The sequence below is a fragment of the Geotrypetes seraphini genome, chromosome 10 (assembly GCF_902459505.1).
Source record: "Geotrypetes seraphini chromosome 10, aGeoSer1.1, whole genome shotgun sequence".
NCBI classification, from domain to species: Eukaryota; Metazoa; Chordata; class Amphibia; order Gymnophiona; family Dermophiidae; genus Geotrypetes; species Geotrypetes seraphini.
In genome coordinates, this window is record NC_047093.1 from 119,320,373 (window position 1) to 119,343,766 (window position 23,394).

The 23,394-nt window shown below is 41.4% G+C and overlaps 1 protein-coding gene across 1 annotated transcript in view; it reads right to left on the reverse strand.

Annotated features, from left to right (window-relative positions):
- LOC117368553 (rap guanine nucleotide exchange factor 6-like) overlaps positions 1–16,934 on the reverse strand; it is a 99,687-nt gene extending 82,753 nt beyond the window's left edge. Inside the window, exons 1-9 of the mRNA XM_033962285.1 lie at positions 16,899–16,934; positions 13,162–13,323; positions 9,308–9,469; positions 8,911–9,072; positions 8,514–8,675; positions 8,117–8,278; positions 7,720–7,881; positions 7,323–7,484; positions 6,926–7,087 (exon numbers count right to left, since the gene is read on the reverse strand). Of these exons, the coding sequence (XP_033818176.1) occupies positions 6,926–7,087; positions 7,323–7,484; positions 7,720–7,881; positions 8,117–8,278; positions 8,514–8,675; positions 8,911–9,072; positions 9,308–9,469; positions 13,162–13,323; positions 16,899–16,934 (1,332 nt within the window). The remainder of the gene's footprint in view (positions 1–6,925; positions 7,088–7,322; positions 7,485–7,719; positions 7,882–8,116; positions 8,279–8,513; positions 8,676–8,910; positions 9,073–9,307; positions 9,470–13,161; positions 13,324–16,898) is intronic.
- Between the last annotated feature and the right edge of the window lie 6,460 nt (positions 16,935–23,394).

Here is a 23,394-nt window from a genome sequence, read left to right on the forward strand (position 1 = left end):
GATGGGCTGTAGCCCTTATCTGCCATCATCTTTCTATGTTTCTATGTTTCTATTTTGTCTGTGGGAAACAATCCCCTTTTCTATTAAAGCACATTCAACCAGAAGTGAAGCTGGGCAGTCTCTCCAGAGAAGATTTGTAGAGTGGCTACTTGGTTCACGCTACACACTTTTCATAGATTTACAGGTTGGACATTGCAACAAGAGAGGTCTATGCCAATGGTTCCTCATTGTTATGGGCCAGCACAGTCAGACTGCCCTAGATTCCTGAGACTTCTTTTGTATGTCCTACTTGTCTAGAATGACAAAACTATTGCACTGGAAAAAGTGATTATGTTCTTACCTTGATAATATCTTTTCCAGTAGATAGGTGTGTCATTCTTCTCTCGCCCTATCCTTCCTGCGCCTGCCTACTGTTTTATTCTATTCAAGCTTCTCCAAGTTGTATCTTGGATACCAAATTTCAAGTTTATTTAAAAATTTTATATACCACCCAATTGGCCTTCTAGGCGGTGAACATTGTCTTAAACATTGGGCCCTGATGAATTCTGAATAATGTGTTTATATTCTCTACAGGGGTATCACTTCAGCTCCTTTGTTGCTTCTGTTGGCTGTTCTTCGTTCATTGAGTGTTCAAGTGTTTTTCTGATTGAGCAGAACAGTTGATTTGTTTGGGAAATTTCCCATTGTTGTCTTTACTTCACATGCTTTTCATGGAGCTCTTCTATGCTTGGGTACTAACTGCAGGTGGCGGGAGAGCTCCCAGTGAAGTTAGAGGATCATAGAAAAATTCCAGAGTGAATTCCTTCTGCATATGGCTCACGGCCATGGGGCGATAACCAACTTGTCTAGAATGACACATGTATTTACTGGAAAAACTATTATCAAGGTAAGGACATAATCTCTTTTTTCTGTGACTACCTGAAGCATATGGTTCCTCCCAGTATATAGAAGATCAGAGACAAGAAAATATGACTAATGAGAAATTCCTAGAGACCTTGATCTAACCCTATGGGGCTCATTTTCAAAAAAGTTAGATGTTTTATTTTTTTGTCCCTATATTTTAGCCTTTTGGAATTCGATATGGGGTCAAATAAATTCTTTATTAGAAAATCCTGTAGCATTAACTTATGATACTGTAATATATGGCATTTCTATGAGAAAAAAGAGTCAGATATCGGCAAGTAATAACAAACTTTTATTGATTATGACAGGAGTTGCCATGCAACATATTACTAACAATTGGAAAGATCACAGCAGACTCAATTTTAATTTCTGGTGGAATTCACTATGTCATCTTTATAAAATGGAACGTTCAATAGCAATACAAAATGGAAATTATAAAAGTTTTAATAAAATATGGGAGCCATTAGAATTGTTTTGTAATGAATAAACACCATTTGTTTAACATAAGTTAGTAAGGGAGGGGAAGGGGGAAGGATTCTATAATTGAAGAAAAAGCTTAAAAGTAATAAGGAAACAAAAAGTTAAATGAATTAAGATAAAGAATATTGAAAGAGAGGGTGGGGGAGGGTTTCATATATATATACGATTGTTATTATCTTGATGGATTTATCAAGTGATATTGTTGAACCTATGTATCACTTTTTATTGTACACTTGTTGAATGATTAAAAATGAATAAAGAATTTAAAAAAAAAATGTGATATTAAATTATATTAAGGTTTAATCAATAAATATGAATGTAATGTTTATATGATATTTTTTATTACAATATTTATTGGAAGGGTGGGTGGTGGAGGGAGTTAATTTATGTATTATAATAGAAAGAAATTCAAGTGATGTGTATAAGTTCAAATGATGTAATATTATGTACTTGATGTAAGATGAAAAAATGAATACAGAATTGGAAAAAAAAAAGTTAGACGTCCAAAAAATGGCATAAACCAAGTGCCAATTTTCAAAGCCAACTTTCTGGACATCTAGCTTGGCTTTTATGCTGCAGTGCATGCAAAATTCGAGGGGGCGTGTTAGAGGCGTGATATGGGCAGGCTTAGCACTTGGACTTCTTTTAGTGGTAATCAAAGTCCAGGACAGAACTTAGACGTTCAAAGCTGGACCTATGTTAAAAGCATCTAAGTGCCAAAAAGGTACCCAAACTGACTAGATGACCACTGGAGGGATTAAGTAATGACTCCTCTATACTCCCCCAGTGGTCACTGACCCCCTTCCCACCCTACAAAGATCTGAATGAAACAGTGCATACTTGTCTCTAGAACAGCAGCACCTGATATGGGAAAGCCTAGTAGAGCAGCACACAGGTGTCTTAAGTAGCCTGGTGGGCAGTTTAGTAAACCATAGAGAGGGGGACCCAGGCCTTTATCCTACTCTAACCACTATGTTTATGGCAGAAAGTGTGAGGCCACCAAAGCCCTACTATACTGACATATAGGTGATACCTACTGCCATATAGGTGATAACTTTCCTAAAATCTATCTACCACCCTACAGCCATAAGGGCTACTAGGGTGGTAGATAGATTTTAGGAAAGTTATGGAGGGCTCAGCATACATTATAAGGGGGTTATGATGAGTTACACATCTGGCACCCTTTATGTGAAGTTCACAGCAGTGCCTTCTAAGGTGCCTCACTGCTGTGTTGGCATGTCTGTGTGGCCAGTCCATTACAAGGCTGGCCCCTCCCATATCCAAATAGGCTGGATTTGGACATTTTGAACTTGGATGTTAAATGGGCTAAGGTTGGATAGCCTGACATCCAAGACATTTAAATAGGTGATTTTTGAAAAAATAAATTTGGACATCTAGCAGTTTTGCTGGTTTCGAAAATGGCCATTTCTCCACCTCTGACTTTGGATGTCATGTGGGAAAAGTCCAAAGTCAGACTTAGATGTCCTATTGAAAATGCCCCTTTATGAAAAAATATAGGAATACTTTTTAAACAAATAGGAGGAAATATTTGTACTCAAAGAAAAGTGAAGCTCTGTAACTCGTTGCCAGAAGATGTGTTATATCAGTTGGGGTAGCTGGGTTTAAGAAAGGTTTGGACAAGTTCCTGGAGGCAAAGTCCATATTCTGCTACTGAAACAGACTTGGGGGAAGCCACTGCTTGCCCTTGATCAGTAGTAAGGAATGTTGCTGCTAGTTGGGTTTCTGCAGATACTGTAATCTAGATTGGACATTGTTGGAAACAGGAAACTAGTCTAGATGGATCATTGCTCTGATCCAGTATGTTTATTTGGGTTGGTTTTTTTTTATATAAACCACTTTATCCAACATGTGGACCAAAGCAGTGTGCAAATACAAAATAAAATATGAGAGCAGGTTGATATTTTGAATACACACTTAGCTAAGACCCTAGAGAAAACTGCAAATGGAAAAGGTCTTATGTCCCGCTCACAAAGGCTCGCCCTAGTTCTCTTAAAAACTTCAGAGCCTTAAGCATCAAGGATGGAAACGAGAAAGAAGATGGTATAAATTTTGCTAAACTGTAGGAAACATATGATAAAGTATCGTAGCCAAGAAGCAATGTATTTCTTCATGCATTGACCAGGCTGAAAATTCAACTAAGGCTTTCTACAACCCCCACAACAGAATCGGCCTGCCCATTCCAAAGTGAACTGCGGTGATTTTCCTGTATACTTTGCAAACAAAATTAAAAGTCTCCATATTGATTTTGACCGGAGTAGCCATTCAACATATTACTAATAACTGGAAAGACCATAGTAGGCTTAATTTTAAGTTTTGGTGGAATTCAGTTTGTCACATATACAGAATGGAAAGATCAATAGCGGTGCAAAATGGAAATTATAAAAACTTTATTAAAATTTGGGAACCATTAACGTCCTTTTGTCATGATTGATGCCATGTTTCTAATATTTTTATATTAACTATGTAAGATAAGGGTGGGGTGGGGGTGGGTTTCTATTATATGAAAAATAAAAATTACTGGAGGGATTTCAGGATGGGAGAGGGAGGGTTATATTTGCAATTATAAGATATAATGATAAGATGTACAAGTGTTTAAATCTATTTTATTTGTTGCAATTTTTGTACACTTGATGAAAGTTTTAAAATGAATAATTAAAAAAAAAAAAAAAAAAAAGTCTCCATCTTAGGTGAATGTCTTCAAAAAGGTGGTAAATAAGAAAGAAAGAAAAACACCACCACAGCTCAGTATCAGTCATCATGTGTCCTTCACCCACCTTTCAAGTTTATTTCAAATTTGTTATTCTGCTTATTCAAGCTTCTAAGCGGAGTACATAAAAGTTAAAAATGGGTATTAAGTAAAAATTCAAACACATGTGTTGAGACTAACGACAAGTACGATAGACATAATAGAACAATGGGACTTGGAGAAGAACTACATCAGTTAGAGCAGTGGTTCTCAATCCTATCCTAGGGGACCCCAGCCAGTTGGGTTTTCAGGATATCCCTAATGAATATGGTACCCTCTCTAAAACATCGGAGGTAACCAGTGGAGTGCCGCAGGGCTCGATCCTGGGTCCACTCCTTTTCAACATATTCATAGGGGATCTGACTCAAGGACTTCAAGGTAAAATAATACTATTCGCCGATGACGCCAAACTATGTAATATAGTAAGTGAATGTAGTTTACAGAATTATATGGCGCAGGACCTGCTTACATTGGAAAGTTGGTCCTCAACCTGGCAGCTAGGCTTCAATGCTAATAAATGTAAGGTCATGCACCTCGGAAACGGAAATCCATGCAGGACGTACTTCTTGAATGGAGAAACTTTAACTAGGACTTCAGCAGAACGAGATTTAGGAGTAATCATCAGTGCAGACATGAAAACTGCCAATCAAGTGGAGAAGGCTTCATCTAAGGCAAGGCAGATATTGGGTTGTATCAATAGAAGTTTCGTCAGCTGAAAGCCTGAAGTCATAATGCCGTTGTACAGGGCCATGGTGACCTCATTTGGAATACTGTGTGCAATTCTGGAGGCCACATTACAGTAAAGATGTGCGCAGAATTGAATCGGTTCAGCGGACGGCCACCAGGATGATCTCGGGGTTCAAGGGTCTCTCGTACGAAGAGAGAGTGAACAAATTGCAGCTCTACACTCTCGAGGAACGTAGGGAGAGGGGAGACATGATCGAAACATTTAAGTACCTCATGGGATGTGTTGAAATGGAAGATGATATTTTCTTTCTCAAGGGACCTTCGGCCACAAGAGGGCACCCGCTCAAACTCAGGGGCGGAAAATTTCATGGCGACACCAGAAAGTATTTCTTCACAGAGAGAGTGGTTGATCATTGGAACAAGCTTCCAGTGCAGGTGATCGAGGCAGACAGCGTTCCAGACTTTAAGAATAAATGGGATACCCATGTGGGATCCCTACGAGGGTCAAGATAAGGAAATTGGGTCATTAGGGCATAGACAGGGGATGGGTAAGCAGAGTGGGCAGACTTGATGGGCTGTAGCCCTTTTCTGCCGTCATCTTCTATGTTTCTATGTTTCTATGAGAGAGATTTGCATATAATGGAGGAGGCAGGCATATAAATATGTTTTATGCATATTCATTAGGGATACCCACCTGCACCCCATGTACTGACAAAACATATCTTTATTGTAACCCATGTACTGACTAAATGTATCTTTATTGTAACCCACCTGTATCCCATACACTGACAAAATGCACCTTGATAGCAAACCACTTGTATTGTAACCCACTTGCATCCCATGTACTGACAAAATATATCTTTACTGTAACCCATTTGTATCCTATGTACTGACAAAATGAATCTTTAATGTAAACCACTTGCATCCCATGTACTGACTAAACGTATCTTTATTGTAAACTGTTTCTATCCCATTTACTGTCAAATGTATCTTTATTGTAAACCGCTTCGAACTTCACGGTATAGCGGTATATAAGAAATAAATTATTATTATTATTATTATTATTATCTTGAAAGCCCAACTGGCTGGGGGTCCTCCAGGACATTGATGAGAACCACTGAGTAAGAGAATAGCAAGACTAAATAGATAAACGCATAAGAGAAGGGGAGCCAATCTGAAATTTAAACAGTTATAAATCAAAAGCGTCCTTAAATAGAAAGGATTTTAGTTTTGATTTAAAACGGTCTAAGGATGTTTCTTCCCTTGGATAGAGTGGTGTTAGATTCCAAATTTGGGGTGCAGTAACAGAAAAGATTGTTGAACGTCTTGTGTTGATATGCCGTAAAGATGGAAAGGACAACAGATGTTGCGCATTAGACCTAAGCGATCTTGCTGACGCATATGGAATGAGAAGTCACTGAACACATCTTTAAAATGAAGACACTGCCCAAGAATAAGATGGGGCCAATTAATAAATCATGGTATATTTGATTATAACGGTAATGAAAAATCACCTCACATCAGCTCTTTTCTGCTTCTGATAAACACAGACTCTGGTAGCCCTGTCTGCCCAATGGGTTTGTGTAGCATAATGATCAGAGGAGCAATAGTTTTGTTCAAAAATGTGGCAGTGAGTTTCTGAAACCCACCTCCCACCACTATATCTCTAAAAAATGAAGAAGGAGATGGTAAACACACTCAATATGTGTTGCTGCTGATTTATGTCATTATAGGTGGAAAAGGAATCCTATCTAGATATTCTCTCTATTCTCTCTAAATGCTGCTGTATTCCTAGGGTGAAGTTTGTATAGTATGTCAGACCTGCAGAGCTCTCATTGGTTAATTTTCATGCTAATTGGCTTGTTATTTAATTGTGCATTCAAATTGGGCAGACACCCAAATTTGCAGACAAAAGTTTTAGTACCAGATATGGAATTGGGGGAGGGGGATATATACCTAGTATTCATCAATGTTAACTCTAAGCTCCTCCCCTTCCTAAATGTCATGTCTGGCTATGCCGCTGCCCTACTCCTCACTGAAAAACATTTTAACATGGTTTAATGAGAAAAGTTTACACCAAGATTTTACCTCTCGGATGGTAAGTGACTGGCTTGATCCTTCAGCCACACCATGCTGTGATTGGTCCACGGAGGTGTTTTTGATCTCTTCCTGGTCTGCAGAATTGTTGGTGACCTCCTGCTGGACCTCCTCCTGGACTCCTCCTGCACTACTATTGAGGATAGTAGACAGCTGGAAAGAAGAAAAATATTCAAATGAGAAAATGTGCTTTAGCAGCTGATTCCAAGAAATGCACTGAACTATCTATAATAACCAGGTCCTTAATGGTCTCATCTACAAAATGCTTTGAACAGATTGAAGGGGATGCAAAGGGGAGGAATATTGGACATCGTGATGCAGAGAGAGATGTGGCACTGAAAAACATTTTAATATGGTTTAATAAGCAAAGTGTACACCAAGATTTTACCTCTCGGATGGTAAGTGACTGGCTTAATCCTTCAGCCACACCATGCTGTGATTGGTCCATGGAGGTGTTTTTGATCTCTTCCTGGTCTGCAGAATTGTTGGTGATCTCCTGCTGGACCTCCTCCTGGACTCCTCCTGCACTACTATTGAGGATAGTAGACAGCTGGAAAGAAGAAAAATATTCAAATGAGAAAATGTGCTTTAGCAGCTGATTCCAAGAAATGCACTGAACTATCTATAATAACCAGGTCCTTAATGGTCTCATCTAAAAAATGCTTTGAACAGATTGAAGGGGATGCAAAGAAGAGGAATATTGAACATCGTGATGGAGGGAGAGATGTGGCATTGAAAAACATTTTAATATGGTTTAATAGGCAAAGTGTACACCAAGATTTTACCTTTCGGATGGTAAGTGACTGGTTTGATCCTTCAGCCACACCATGCTGTGATTGGTCCACGGAGGTGTTTTTGATCTCTTCCTGGTCTGCAGAATTGTTGGTGATCTCCTGCTGGACCTCCTCCTGGACTCCTCCTGCACTACTATTGAGGATAGTAGACAGCTGGAAAGAAGAAAAATATTCAAATGAGAAAATGTGCTTTAGCAGCTGATTCCAAGAAATGCACTGAACTATCTATAATAACCAGGTCCTTAATGGTCTCATCTACAAAATGCTTTGAACAGATTGAAGGAGATGCAAAGGAGAGGAATATTGGACATTGTGATGGAGGGAGAGATGTGGCATTGAAAAACATTTTAATATGGTTTAATAGGCAAAGTGTACACCAAGATTTTACCTCTCGAATGGTAAGTGACTGGCTTGATCCTTCAGCCACACCATGCTGTGATTGGTCCACGGAGGTGTTTTTGATCTCTTCCTGGTCTGCAGAATTGTTGGTGATCTCCTGCTGGACCTCCTCCTGGACTCCTCCTGCACTACTATTGAGGATAGTAGACAGCTGGAAAGAAGAAAAATATTCAAATGAGAAAATGTGCTTTAGCAGCTGATTCCAAGAAATGCACTGAACTATCTATAATAACCAGGTCCTTAATGGTCTCATCTACAAAATGCTTTGAACAGATTGAAGGGGATGCAAAGGGGAGGAATATTGGACATCGTGATGCAGAGAGAGATGTGGCACTGAAAAACATTTTAATATGGTTTAATAAGCAAAGTGTACACCAAGATTTTACCTCTCGGATGGTAAGTGACTGGCTTGATCCTTCAGCCACACCATGCTGTGATTGGTCCATGGAGGTGTTTTTGATCTCTTCCTGGTCTGCAGAATTGTTGGTGATCTCCTGCTGGACCTCCTCCTGGACTCCTCCTGCACTACTATTGAGGATAGTACACAGCTAGAAAGAAGAAAAATATTCAAATGAGAAAATGTGCTTTAGCAGCTGATTCCAAGAAATGCACTGAACTATCTATAATAACCAGGTCCTTAATGGTCTCATTTACAAAATGCTTTGAACAGATTGAAGGAGATGCAAAGGAGAGGAATATTGGACATTGTGATGGAGGGAGAGATGTGGCATTGAAAAACATTTTAATATGGTTTAATAGGCAAAGTGTACACCAAGATTTTACCTTTCGGATGGTAAGTGACTGGTTTGATCCTTCAGCCACACCATGCTGTGATTGGTCCACGGAGGTGTTTTTGATCTCTTCCTGGTCTGCAGAATTGTTGGTGACCTCCTGCTGGACCTCCTCCTGGACTCCTCCTGCACTACTATTGAGGATAGTACACAGCTAGAAAGAAGAAAAATATTCAAATGAGAAAATGTGCTATAGCAGCTGATTCCAAGAAATGCACTGAACTATCTATAATAACCAGGTCCTTAATGGTCTCATCTACAAAATGCTTTGAACAGATTGAAGGAGATGCAAAGGGGAGGAATATTGGACATCGTGATGGAGGGAGAGATGTGGCACTGAAAAACATTTTAATATGGTTTAATAAGCAAAGTGTACAGCAAGATTTTACTTCTCGGATGGTAAGTGACTGGCTTGATCCTTCAGCCACACCATGCTGTGATTGGTCCATGGAGGTGTTTTTGATCTTTTCCTGGTCTGCAGAATTGTTGGTGGTCTCCTGCTGGACCTCCTTCTGGACTCCTCCTGCACTACTATTGAGGATAGTAGACAGCTGGAAAGAAGAAAAATAGTCAGGTGCCTGCTAACTTGGCATTTTCAGGGGCACTATCCAGTTAAGTGCTGTTGAATATACTCACTTATCCACCTACAAGTCATTTATTTTATTTTTTTTTTGTATAAATATTTTTTATTCTTTTTTTTAAATTCTTACATCAAGTGAAATACATGTAATACATTCAATTATACAAAAAAACACTTGAAATTATCATTAAATTTTCTTACAATGTGAATTAAATAAACCCTTTTTCAGAATTTATATCATATTAATATTACAATAATTTTCCCTCCCTACCCCTTCTATATGTTCTATACATGTGTTATTATATCTGATCAGTGGAATAAATTGTCAATGGTCTCCATATTTTATTAAATTTGTTAATATAACCTTGTTGTAATGCCAATACTTTTTCCATTTTATATATATGACAAATTGAATTCCACCAAAAAGTATAATTCAATTTAGTGTAATCCTTCCTGGCCAGGAATTGTTTAAATCACCTTAAATATCGACCACATGATTATTTTTACACAGGTTAAATGAAAAGTAATGGTTCTATCTCCATAACATTTGTTTAAATGAAAATATTGTAATAAATTAAAAATAAAATCCCAAAATAATATTTGAAACATACTCTTTTATTACATATATTTACTTTTCTATATAGTTGTTAGCATTTGCCACACATTTCTGTCAACGAAGAGCAAGATTTTGGAAGCCATCACTACTGTATATCTTGTCTCTTCAGTTGCTAACAGTAATTTCAAGCTGAATAAAATGTCCATAAAGATGTCACTTCACTTTCAAAAGAGATGGAAATCGTATGGCATTAAGTTGGAACCTCAAGGATGGGCAGAGCTGGGGATCTTGCTTTTCAGTGTGTCTAAAACAGGCTTTATGAGTGGAAAAAAGATTTCTAAAACTATTCCCTTAAAGAATACCCTCTTCCAAAACCAAAGAAGCAAGAAGCCAATGCATGTCTATGCAGAGGTATGCATAACTGGCTCTGCATCTCAGATACCCTGAGGCTCAGCACTTTCAAACTGTCCCTAAAACTTACATAAGTAATTAATTCATTTTCTATTCTATTCTCCCTAAGAAGCTCGAACGGTTACAGGTTGACATACATATTTTTAAAATAAAAATCAAAGATATTATTTTCTAGGTGAATGTTGTAATAACAGAAACTCCTTACAAAATGGACCACAAGTGCTTCAAACATGACATCAGCAAAAAACAATTTTTTATCAAGATTTACACAAATTTGAGATAATATAAATCTCAATGAATTGCAAGTTTATTGGAAAAGCAAGCACAGATATTAGGATAGATATTTTACTTTATAATTTCTTAAAGAACAAATTACTGGAGTTAAAGGCAACAAACTATAGTTGTCAGTTCCTCAGTGTAGAATCTACAGCTCTTTTATCAAAATATTCACATTATCATTGTTTTCAAGCTATCAACAGCTTTGTGGTGACTTGCGTATAAGTTAGTTTCAAATGGATACGAGAAACAGCCACTTCAGAGTAGCTCCAGACCTGGGACTTAACTTTATCAAAAGCATTGAAACCTCTGCAAAGCACTTGCTAATGTGAAGAGTAAGGCTCCCATAAAATACATCAGAAGATATTAACTTACTCTAGAATGCAACAAACGCACAGAGTTAACCACTGATCTCAAGACGTATGCCATCTCCAAACTCCTAACAGCGTCTCAGTTGAGAATAACTCAGTAGTAAACAACCGTAGCAACCAATGCAGAATCTTTATATTCAATGTCTCAATCTAGAACCTACAACTCACATTCCAGAATGAAACACAATACATCATAGAGTATGCTAAAGAACCAAAGACAAGATTTATATTCCACTTATTGCTGAAATGATCTGCATCCAGTTAAATCGTATGTCAAAAGTATGTTCCCACCATAGGCAGACCCAATTTCCAGAAAAATTAGAAAAGCAATAACTCTAGTCTTGGGAGATCCTGGTTGTTTTAGCAACTCTTAGAGCCAGAAACAAAAGTTGCTCTGTATTTTTTGAATTAAGGATGATTCCCAAAGCCTCGTCTTGATTTTTGATATGAAGACACAAGAGCCCATGTTATACTTTGTATTTATTTTAGGGTAATCACAAAGTATATTGATCTGCTCCTTGCTAGAGCAGCATATGATAATCATCATTGCATATATTCAGCACTGCTATTCTGAGGACAGCAGTGCTGAAAATAAGTGGACACTCAACCTCCATAACTAACATGAAAAGCAAACATTGACTCCATTTGATTGCCTCACAAATTTGCTACTTTATAAATAACTCATGTCAATTGAATTAAAATAGGCAGTTGTTATTTTATCAAAGGAGAATCCATCATGCATTCAACTATTTTGGATAAATGCACACTATTGTAATATATTGTCAAATTGTATAGAACCGGTTAAGGATGCTTATGGAACACTGGTTGAAAAATACAGAAGGATGATTATTTTAGAAGTATTATTCCTGATTTACAGATGAAAATATCAATATTTACATAAGTAAATGGCATCCATGGCAAGCTGTCATTTTGGAAAGGTTTTGACTTAACTTTGGGTGTACTGGCTGTGTCTAGATATCCCTGTGTATAAAGCAGCCATATTGCTGAGGAACATACCATTTTATAATACATGATAATGCATATAGTAGCACATTTTAAACTGTGGTATTTAGAGCTGCTGTAAATCACGTAGAAACACCAAGTTGATGTTTCACTGATGGTGTCTAGATGAAAAGTGATTGTGAGTTATTTGCTTGGTTGCATCTCTGTCCATATAGAAACTTGATGGCAAATAAAGGCCAAATGGACCATCCAGTCTGCCCATCCACAGTAACCATTATCTCTTTCTCTCTGTAAGAGATCCCATGGGCCTATCCCAGGCATTCTTGAATTCAGATACAGTCTCTGTCTCTACCACATCTTCAAGGAGATGACTGTTCTATGCATCTACCACCCTTTCTGTATTTCCTTAGATTACTCCTGTGCCTATCACCTCTTAACTTTATCCTATGCCCTCTCATTCCAGAGCTTCCTTTCAGATGAAAGAGACTTGACTCATGCGCATTTATTCCACATGGGTATTTAATCATCTCTGTCATATCTTCCTGTTCCTGAAACTGATCTGGTTTCGGCAGAGGGGTGCATGCCCAGCTGGATGGCTCTGATCAATTAAGGGAGAGAAGGGATAACATGGGACAAAGGGAGAATAGAGGGGGGAGGAGGAGCACATTGGAACATGAGAGGAACATGGATTTGGGACAAAGGTTGGAATGCAGGGAGGGGGACAAATTCAGGACACAGAAGGAAGGGAGGAGGCATGACCTTGGGACACAAGGGAGGGGATAGAAAGGGAGAATTGTTGGGGCTGAGTGTGTAAGTGAAAGGGAAAGATGGTGCACATGGGGAAAGGAAGAAAGAGGAAAATTGGGCATAGAGAGAGAGAGAGCAGAGTGAAGTAGAGATACATGGGGAAGAGAAGGATGAGAGGGAGAAATGTTGGATATGGTGGTGGAAAGGGAACAGGGAACAGAGGGACAGATTGAAGGGGATGCAAGGGGAAAGAATGTTGGACATAGTGATGGAGGGAGAGGTGTGACACTGAAAAACATTTTAACATGGTTTAATGAGCAGTTTACACCAAGATTTTACCTCTCGGATGGTAAGTGACTGGCTTGATCCTTCAGCCACACCATTCTGTGATTGTTCTACAGAGGTGTTTTTGATCTCTTCCTGGTCTGCAGAATTGTTGGTGATCTCCTGCTGGACCTCCTTCTGGACTCCTCCTGCACTACTATTGAGGATAGTAGACAGCTGGAAAGAAGAAAAAGAGTCAGGTGGCTGCTATATTTGCATTTTCAGGGGCATTATCCAGTTAAGTGCTGTTGAATATGCTCAGTTAGCCACCTACAAGCCATTTAACTGGCCAGGAACTGTTTAAATCACCTTAAATATTGACCACATGATTATTTTTACACAGGTTAAATGAAAAGTAATGGTTCTATCTCCATAACATTTGTTTAAATGAAGATATTGTAATAAATTAAAAATAAAACCCCAAAATAATATTTGAAACATACTCTTTTATTACATATATTTACTTTTCTATATAAATGTTAGCATTTGCCACACATTTCTGTCAACGAAGAGCAAGATTTTGAAAGCCATCACTACTGTATATCTTGTCTCTTCAGTTGCTAACAGTAATTTTAAGCTGAATAAAATGCCCATAAAGATGTCACTTCACTTTCAAAAGAGATGGAAATCAAATGGCATTAAGTTGGAACCTCAAGGATGGGCAGAGCTGGGGATCTTGCTTTTCAGTGTGTCTAAAACAGGCTTTATGAGTGGAAAAAAGATTTCTAAAACTATTCCCTTAAAGAATACCCTCTTCCAAAACCAAAGAAGCAAGAAGCCAATGCATGTCTATGCAGAGGTATGCATAACTGGCTCTGCATCTCAGATACCCTGAGGCTCAGCACTTTCAAACTGTCCCTAAAACTTACATAAGTAATTAATTCATTTTCTATTCTATTCTCCCTAAACAGCTCAGAACGGTTACAGGTTGACATACATATTTTTAAAATAAAAACCAAAGATATTATTTTCTAGGTGAATGTTGTAATAACAGAAACTCCTTACAAAATGGACCACAAGTGCTTCAAACATGACATCAGCAAAAAACAATTTTTTATCAAGATTTACACAAATTTGAGATAATATAAATCTCAAAGAATTGCAAGTTTTATTGGAAAAGCAAGCACAGATATTAGGATAGGTATTTTATTTTACAATTTCTTAAAGAACAAATTACTGGAGTTAAAGGCAACAAACTATAGTTGTCAGTTCCTCTGTATAGAATCTACAGCTCTTTTATCAAAATATTCATGTTATCATTGTTTTCAAGCTATCAACAGCTTTGTGGTGACTTGCGTTTAAGTTAGTTTCAAATGGATACGAGAAACAGCCACTTCAGAGTAGCTCCAGACCTGGGACTTAACTTTATCAAAAGCATTGAAACCTCTGCAAAGCACTTGCTAATGTGAAGAGTAAGGCTCCCATAAAATACATCAGAAGATATTAACTTACTCTAGAATGCAACAAACGCACAGAGTTAACCACTGATCTCAAGACGTATGCCATCTCCAAACTCCTAACAGCGTCTCAGTTGAGAATAACTCAGTAGTAAACAACCGTAGCAACCAATGCAGAATCTTTATATTCAATGTCTCAATCTAGAACCTACAACTCACATTCCAGAATGAAACACAATACATCATAGAGTATGCTAAAGAACCAAAGACAAAATTTATATTCCACTTATTGCTGAAATGATCTGCATCCAGTTAAATCGTATGTCAAAAGTATGTTCCCACCATAGGCAGACCCAATTTCCAGAAAAATTAGAAAAGCAATACCTCTAGTCTTGGGAGATCCTGGTTGTTTTAGCAACTCTTAGAGCCAGAAACAAAAGTTGCTCTGCATTTTTTGAATTAAGGATGATTCCCAAAGCCTCGTCTTGATTTTTGATATGAAGACACAAGAGCCCATGTTATACTTTGTATGTATTTTAGGGTAATCACAAAGTATATTGATCTGCTCCTTGCTAGAGCAGCATATGATAATCATCATTGCATATATTCAGCACTGCTATTCTGAGGACAGCTGAAAATAAGTGGACACTCAACCTCCATAACTAACATGAAAAGCAAACATTGACTCCATTTGATTGCCTCACAAATTTGCTACTTTATAAATAACTCATGTCAATTGAATTAAAATAGGCAGTTGTTATTTTATCAAAGGAGAATCCATCATGCATTCAACTATTTTGGATAAATGCACACTATTGTAATATATTGTCAAATTGTATAGAACCGGTTAAGGATGCTTATGGAACACTGGTTGAAAAATACAGGATGATTATTTTAGAAGTATTATTCCTGATTTACAGATGAAAATATCAATATTTACATAAGTAAATGGCATCCATGGCAAGCTGTCATTTTGGAAAGGTTTTGACTTAACTTTGGGTGTACTGGCTGTGTCTAGATATCCCTGTGTATAAAGCAGCCATATTGCTGAGGAACATACCATTTTATAATACATGATAATGCATATAGTAGCACATTTTAAACTGTGGTATTTAGAGCTGCTGTAAATCACGTAGAAACACCAAGTTGATGTTTCACTGATGGTGTCTAGATGAAAATTGATTGTGAGTTATTTGCTTGGTTGCATCTCTGTCCATATAGAAACTTGATGGCAAATAAAGGCCAAATGGACCATCCAGTCTGCCCATCCACAGTAACCATTATCTCTTTCTCTCTGTAAGAGATCCCATGGGCCTATCCCAGGCATTCTTGAATTCAGATACAGTCTCTGTCTCTACCACATCTTCCAGGAGATGACTGTTCTATGCATCTACCACCCTTTCTGTATTTTCTTAGATTACTCCTGAGCCTATCACCTCTTAACTTCATTCTATGACCTCTCATTCCAGAGCTTCCTTTTAGGTGAAAGAGACTTGACTAATGCACTTTTATTTAGGTATTTAAACATCTCCAACATATCTCCTTGTTATTGCCTTTCCTCCAAAGTAGACCTATTGAGATCTTTAAATCTGTGCTTATACATCTTATGACTAAGACCATGCACCATTTTAGTAGCCTTTCTCTGGACTGATTTCATCCTTTTTATATCTTTTTGATGGTGACTTTGTCTAACCTTCATTCTTTTGCATTTTGCTTTATCCCTCTCATCTACCTGTCTACTATCCTTTGTTCAGAATCAATGGGAACAAGATAAGCAAACCCTTACGTGTGTTTTACAATTTGCACTTATTACTAGGAAGATTGTGGAAGTGGTGAGACATCATTGGGATCTGCTGAAGGAGGATTCAGATTTTGAAGATTCTTTTACTCATCAAAGAAACTTATTATTATTTTGGATCCATACTCTCAACAGTGAAGAACCCATAGGCGTTAATATTCGGATGGATTGGAATCAAATGTGATAATTTTAAGGGGAACAGTTTTTCTACCCATATGTAGTGCATTTTCGAATTCCCTCCCCGTTTCTGTTTCGGGGCGGGGCTTATTTGACTTTCACTGCCATAGGCTAGTTCTCGCTGATGTCAGGGATTGATCTGGTGAGGTTTGCCGCGGCCATTTTTGGGAGGCCACATAGGAGCAGAGGAGTTTCAAGTGGTTGGGTATGCCAGCAGCAAGAAAGATGTTTGTTTTTATTGGAGTTTTTTTTATTTTCTTGCTGTCACAGTCTTTGAGCTGGGCTTTTGCACTGTTCACAGGAGCCAGCACATCCTGAAGCAGCCGTTTCTGGTGAAACACTGGGCACCGCGTCGATGGGACACTTGCTCACATACTTACCGTTGCATGGGATAAGTATACATGCTTTTTCTTCATGATTATTTAAGTGAAGCTAGTATGCAACTGAGAGTGCTCAAGGATTAAATCTGTGCTTTCTCTGCATTGCTTAAGGCTTGTAACATCTCACAATGTGAAAGGATTTTTATGCCTATGATGAGATTTACTCCTGGAGATTTTTCCCACACTTGTTTCACTCAAGTAGGTGTATGTGGGGGGGGGGGGGGGGGGAGCTCTGACACTTTTTCCTTTATATTCCTTCACATCGGTTTTTGAAGCCTTTGCACTAGGAGGGATTCTGTCACTCATTTCCACTTTACCCTCTTTTTCTTTGGAGTGTGTTTTTGAGTAGAAGGGAGTTGTATGTAGTGTTATTATTATCCTTTGCCATCTACCACAGAACCAATGGCTAGAATGATTTACTTCCAAAAGATCTCAGCCTTGCAAAATAAAAATCTGAAAACCATGCCTACGGGGAAGTAGGTAGTAAATCAAGAAACAGAAAAACTATCAAGCCTAAGAAAGCCTTTGTTTGCATCCTATATAATAAAAAGCTAGCCGCGCATGCGCACTCCTGCCTGCGTGCTTCCGTGATCCGTAGGTCCGTGGCAGGCAGGAGAGCGGATGCGTGGTTAGAGCCCACACTGGAGCGCTGTGGCCGACCCAGGATCGTGGGAGGATGCGCCGCGCAATGTGCTGCACACGTACTGGACTGGGAGGGACATACCGCTCCTGCACATACCGGCGCAAACCTCCCTCCAGCGTTGGCAGCCGCAGCACACTAAACAGGCTGCTTCGGGCTTTCTCCTGCAGTTGAGTCCCTCTGCCGCGAAGCAGCCTGTTTAGCGTGCTGCGGCTTGCCAACGCTGGAGGGAGGTTTGGTATTAAAGTCATCTTGCTGGGGGGGCGTGGCCGTGCAGAGCGCAGGGAAGACGTGTTTCCCCTGAGCTCCGCTGTTCTCCCTCTGCACCGGCCCTTTTGAACAAGATTCTCTATGCGAAAATACCCCAAATTGCTTCATAACCAGCCAGCAATTATATGGACAAATTTGTCCAAAAAGGAACCCCGGAGATGGCAACTAGAGGCGGCAGAAAGGAGCGCGAAAAACCGAAGCCGGGAGTGGGGGCCGAAAACAAAATGGCGGGCGCCCCGGAGACCGCGGAAGCCACGTGCGAGGACATGGTCGCACGAATTACGGAGGCGGTGGTTCTGGCACTGGGGACTAGGCTGGATCAGGTTACCGAATCCCTGGCATCACTCTCAGCCTCAGTGACTACCTTCAATAACCGGGTGACTGAGGTGGAGCAGCGTGTGAGCACTACCGAAGATTCCCTCACTCTGGTGCAGGAAGAACTGCGTCAGCTCAAATGTACAGTCCAAGGCACATCAGACAAGCTGGAAGACCTGGAGAATCGCTCCAGGCGAAATAACTTACGTTTGGTAGGCATCCCAGAGACTGTGCTGGATTCTGACCTACATACAGTGCTGGAAAAATGGCTAGCGGAGGAGCTGCTTTTAGCCTCTACCTTCGGCCCTCTCAGGATTGAGAGGGCTCACAGACTGGGCAGAAAGCAGGAGGGGTCACCTAAACCCAGAATAGTGATCATACGCATCCTGAATTTTGCTATTAAGGATTTGCTGTTGAAGAACTTTAGACAACGGAAAGAACTCTTATTCCAGAACCATAGGATTCTGCTGTTTCAGGACTACTCGGCGCAGGTGGCGGCCCTGCGGAGAGGCTATTCGCCCGTCTGCAAAATCTTGGTGGAGAAACAGTTGCGGTTTACCCTACAATTTCCAGCCAAACTTCGGGTTCTTTACAATGGACAACCTGTAGTGTTTGACACGAGTGCGGCGGCCCGCGCGCAGCTGAACGCCTGGTATCCTGATTTGGCTGCTCGCACCTGAAGGGGCGCGCTGGCTCCTGGCGTCCAGTGACTGGCGGCCTAAGGCTGCTGAAGAACGGGTGAGCCCCTTTCCAGGGCTTTCAGTGAGACTGCCTTGATGTATGCTGTTTCTATGGCTCTAGGGTCTGTGAGACTATGTTCATATGCTAAGTGCTGGCTTATCAGTACTCACTAGATGGGTTTTTTCTAAGGGGCTTAAGGGCTGCACTCGGTGAGGACACCCGGGCTTGTTAACTTAGCTGGGATGGGGAATAGACATATTTATGTGTTAAATTCTGGTTTACTATGTTGTGCTTTAGAGATGGGAATATTTGGGGCACTGTTTATATGGGTCGGGGGAGGGGGACTGGGCCTCTGTAAGCCCTCCATGGCGTGGTGGTGGTATTTCAAGGGGGGAGGTAGGGTGGGGAGGGGTTGTGAGGGTCCTGGGAGGGGGGGGGAGGGAGGGGATGTGTGTGGTGTTGACGTGGACATGGATGAAAGGGGATTGGATGGTTGGTTGCTAGGGGGAGGGCTGGGACTCCTGGCAACGAGTTTCTCTTTCTATGGTTTGAAAGTGGACATGAATTTTGTGTGGGATGTCCCCTAAGAGAGGAGTTCGCTGTGTGACGTGGAATGTTTCGGGAATCAATTCTCCTATTAAGAGGACTAAGATTTTACAACATTTAGCAAGACACCAGGCAGATATTGTGGGGTTGCAGGAGACTAAACTTAGTGAAGTAGAACATGGTAAATTGAAAAGGTCGTGGGTAGGGCAATGCTTTTCAGCCTCTTCCCCTAAGGCAAAGGCCGGGGTGGCCTTACTGATCCATAAAGCGATACCCTTTGAACATTCCCGAATTATTTCAGATCCAGATGGCCATTATGTGATAGTTCAGGGCAAGCTATCCCATAGGCCGGTGCTTTTGGTCTCAGTATATGCTCCCAATAGTGCCCAACGAGCCTTTTACAAGAAACTTTTGGGGATTCTGATGTCCGTCTCTCTGACGCCGGAGGTCCCTATGATATTCTTGGGGGACTTTAATTCTGTTTTGGATCCCGTATTGGATTCTGTCAGGGGAGACCTCCGGCCGTCGGGTAGATCTGACAATGGGCTAAGGGCGTGGATGGATGCTTTGAATTTGGTGGATGTTTGGAGAACTCTGCACCCTGATGAAAAAGACTACACACATTCCTCTAGAGCACATGATTCTTCATCTAGAATTGATTTTGTCTTCTTGTCTCGCTCTTTCTTTTCAGCAGTATATACCTCAGAAATAGGTGCGCTGGTCATTTCTGACCACACTCCGGTGTGGATGGATGTGAACTTGACAGGGGGCCAACAGGGTGGAGGGGGTAAATGGAGATTTCCTGTAGCATTGTACTCAGACCCTGAATTCAAAACTTTCCTTGAGCAACAGTGGCGAGATTATGTAGAATTCAATGGGGAGCATATTGGGGATGGATGTCTCTTTTGGGAAACAGCTAAGGCGGTGCTTAGGGGTGCGGTGTTGGCATATTGCGCTCGTAAAAAGAAAATGTTGGCGGCCAGGATTCTGGCCCTTGAGCGCAAGGTTAGGGAGAGCAGGCTTTTGGCCCTGCGGTCCCCTACGGGATCTCATAAACGGGAATTTCGGATGGCGCAGTCGGCGCTCCATGCCCTTTTACATGAACGAGCCCAAAAGACCCTCTTTTACTATAAGTATAGGTTACATCGCTTTGGCAACAAGCCGGGTAGAATGCTGGCTCAGTTAACTAGGGCGCGGAGGGGGTCTTCTTCCATTACCTCTCTCAGGGAGGCCGGGGGACGACTAGTGACAGCACAATCCCATTTAGAACGGCTCTTTGTTACATTTTATAGTAACCTTTACTCGGCGGAGGTGGTGGATAAGGATGTTCAGATTCAAGACTACTTAGACTCTCTACCCCTACCGAGCCTTTCAGAGGAGGATAGAGACAGATTGGCCACCGTAATTACTCGGGAGGAGGTATTGGGGGTACTAAAGACTCTTCCTCTCTGTAAGTCCCCGGGCCCGGACGGTTATAGTGGGGAGTTCTATAGGATACTCCAAGGCTATGTGGCGGACCCGCTGCGAAACTATTTTCAACAGTCAGTGGACGGGGGACAGTTTCCGATGGGATCCAATCGGGCGTTGATAACAGTTTTACCTAAACCTGGTAAAGACCCGCTTCTGGTGGAGTCTTACCGCCCTATCTCACTTATCAACGTTGACTTAAAAATTTTAGCCCGAATAATGGCTAATAGATTGGCCCCTATGGTTCCATCGTTGGTAGGGGTGGAACAAGCGGGTTTTGTGAAGGGGAGACAGGCAGGTCATAATGTCCGTAAGCTCTTGATTGCACTGGCCCATTGCACTTCCCAGGAACAGCGAGCTCTGGCTATTAGTTTTGACTCCGAAAAGGCCTTTGACCGGGTGGAGTGGGCTTTTCTGTTCCCCTTGTTACAACGATATGGGATTGGGGGGTTTTTTATGGGGGCTCTACAAGCACTATACTCCAATCCGGAAGCTGCGGTGCTGGTCAATGGGCAACCATCCTCGGTTTTCTCTCTGCGGCGAGGCACTAGGCAGGGCTGCCCTTTGTCCCCACTACTTTACATCTTATTTCTAGAACCTCTATTATTGGGTATCCGCACCCATCCTTCGATCGTGGGAGTGGAGATGAGGGGCTCATCCTTGAGATGCATGGCCTTCGCGGATGATATCATGGTCCTCCTCACCGATCCGGTTGCTCATCTTTCCCCTTTGTTGGACCTGTTTGATTCGTTTGGAGCACTATCGGGTCTGAAGCTTAATGTATCTAAATCTGAGGCTTTGCCTATCCATTTAAGTATCGCGCATAATTGGTCAGATTTCCCCATGAAGGAGGCCTCCTTACAGGTAAAATATCTGGGAGTTTTCATCCCAGCGTCGTTATCTCGCCTATATGAGATCAATGTCCGACCCCTACTTCGACGGTCTATTGAGAGCCTCCGCCTATGGGGAGCTCTGCCAGTCTCCATGGCAGGTCGAATTTTCTTATATAACATGATGATAGTGCCGTGTTGGCTCTATTTGCTACAGACTCTGCCGCTTTGGTTGCGCCGGGCGGATCTAGATGAGTTATATGGAGCCCTGCGGATATTTTTGTGGAGGGGTCGGCGGCCCAGATTGCCCCTGAGTGTATTGATGCTACCGGAGGCACAGGGCGGATTCGGTCTTTTGGACTTACGAGCTTATAATCTAGCGTGTGGTATGAGACTGCTCCGAGATTGGTGTTTAGAGAGCTCTTCCTTCTTGACATTTACCGTTGAACGGGACTTTTTATATCCGGTCTCCGGATTGTTCTTGTTGCATGCCCCATCGGCCCAGTTAGACCTAATACAACGGAGACACGTGGTATGGGCATATATGAGAATCATCTGGAAATTGCTTTGTAAGCGTCTGAGTATACCTTACAATGCCTCTCCACTGTTGCCGCTTACCGGGAACCCCCTGTTCAGCCCGGGTAATGACAATCAGGTATTTCGACTTTGGCATTTGCGGGGAATTCGGAGAGTGGGAGATGTTCTTGATGACCATGGGGTTATTATATCCGCCGAGGGACTGGTGTCCTTATATGGGTTAGATCGAGTGGATACGTTTAGTTATGGACAGCTTCGTCACTATATTGCTGGGCTTAAGGGGGCTGACCGATGCGCAGCGGCGGCTAAGAGATTGGGTCGCTGCCTAGCATTGGGAGAGGATTCTGCTCCGCGCCTGCGTTTTTATGTTACTGAGCTGGGGCTGTTCTTGTTTTCGGAGAGGGCTGTTTTCTTGGCTGGGGCATGGAGCGCTGACCTGAACTGTACTATTACACCCCATTTGCTTTCCCATTGTTTTGGTTTCCTGCGCTCCCTTTCCTGCAATATGATACACAGAGAACAGGAGTATAAATTCCTTCAGCGAACGTACATCTCCCCTCGGAGAGCTTACAGAGCGGGCTTTGCGGAGCACGAGCACTGTCCCAAATGCTCAGTGACTCCCGCCACCCTGGGACATATGTTCTGGGGATGTTCTCTCATACAGGGTTTCTGGAAGCGAGTGTGGGCTTTTTTGTCCTCCCTCTCCCTTACGCTCCCAGCATGTACCCCGGAGGTAGCACTGTTCTACGACGGAACGGCTCTCTCAAATTGCTCTGGGGGACAAAAATTGTTGGTGTTTAAGGCTCTACTCCTGGCTAAGAGGACCATCTTAATATTTTGGCGGGCTTCCTCTAGCCCATCCTTTCCCCAATGGCAGGGGTCCCTATTTGAAATGGCGCTGATCGAGCGTAAGATGGTGGGGTCCCATGACGAGAGTAGGTGGGCCAAATTTCAGGATGTGTGGGAGGGGTACTGGATGTCCCTCTCTCATAGGGAACGAAGCATACTATTGAATAATTGAGCGATGGGACACTGAGGTGGGGGTGGGGGTCCGTGAGCTCTGTACTTCACAGGGCCTGTGCTGGGACGTATGTCCTGATTCCTTTTCGCACTCTCTTTCTTATTCTCTTTCTTTCTACACTTTACTTGGTATGTCTTCTTGCCAAGTGTTATGCACCACACGGGTCTGGGTTTGGGTTGGGGTTGGGTT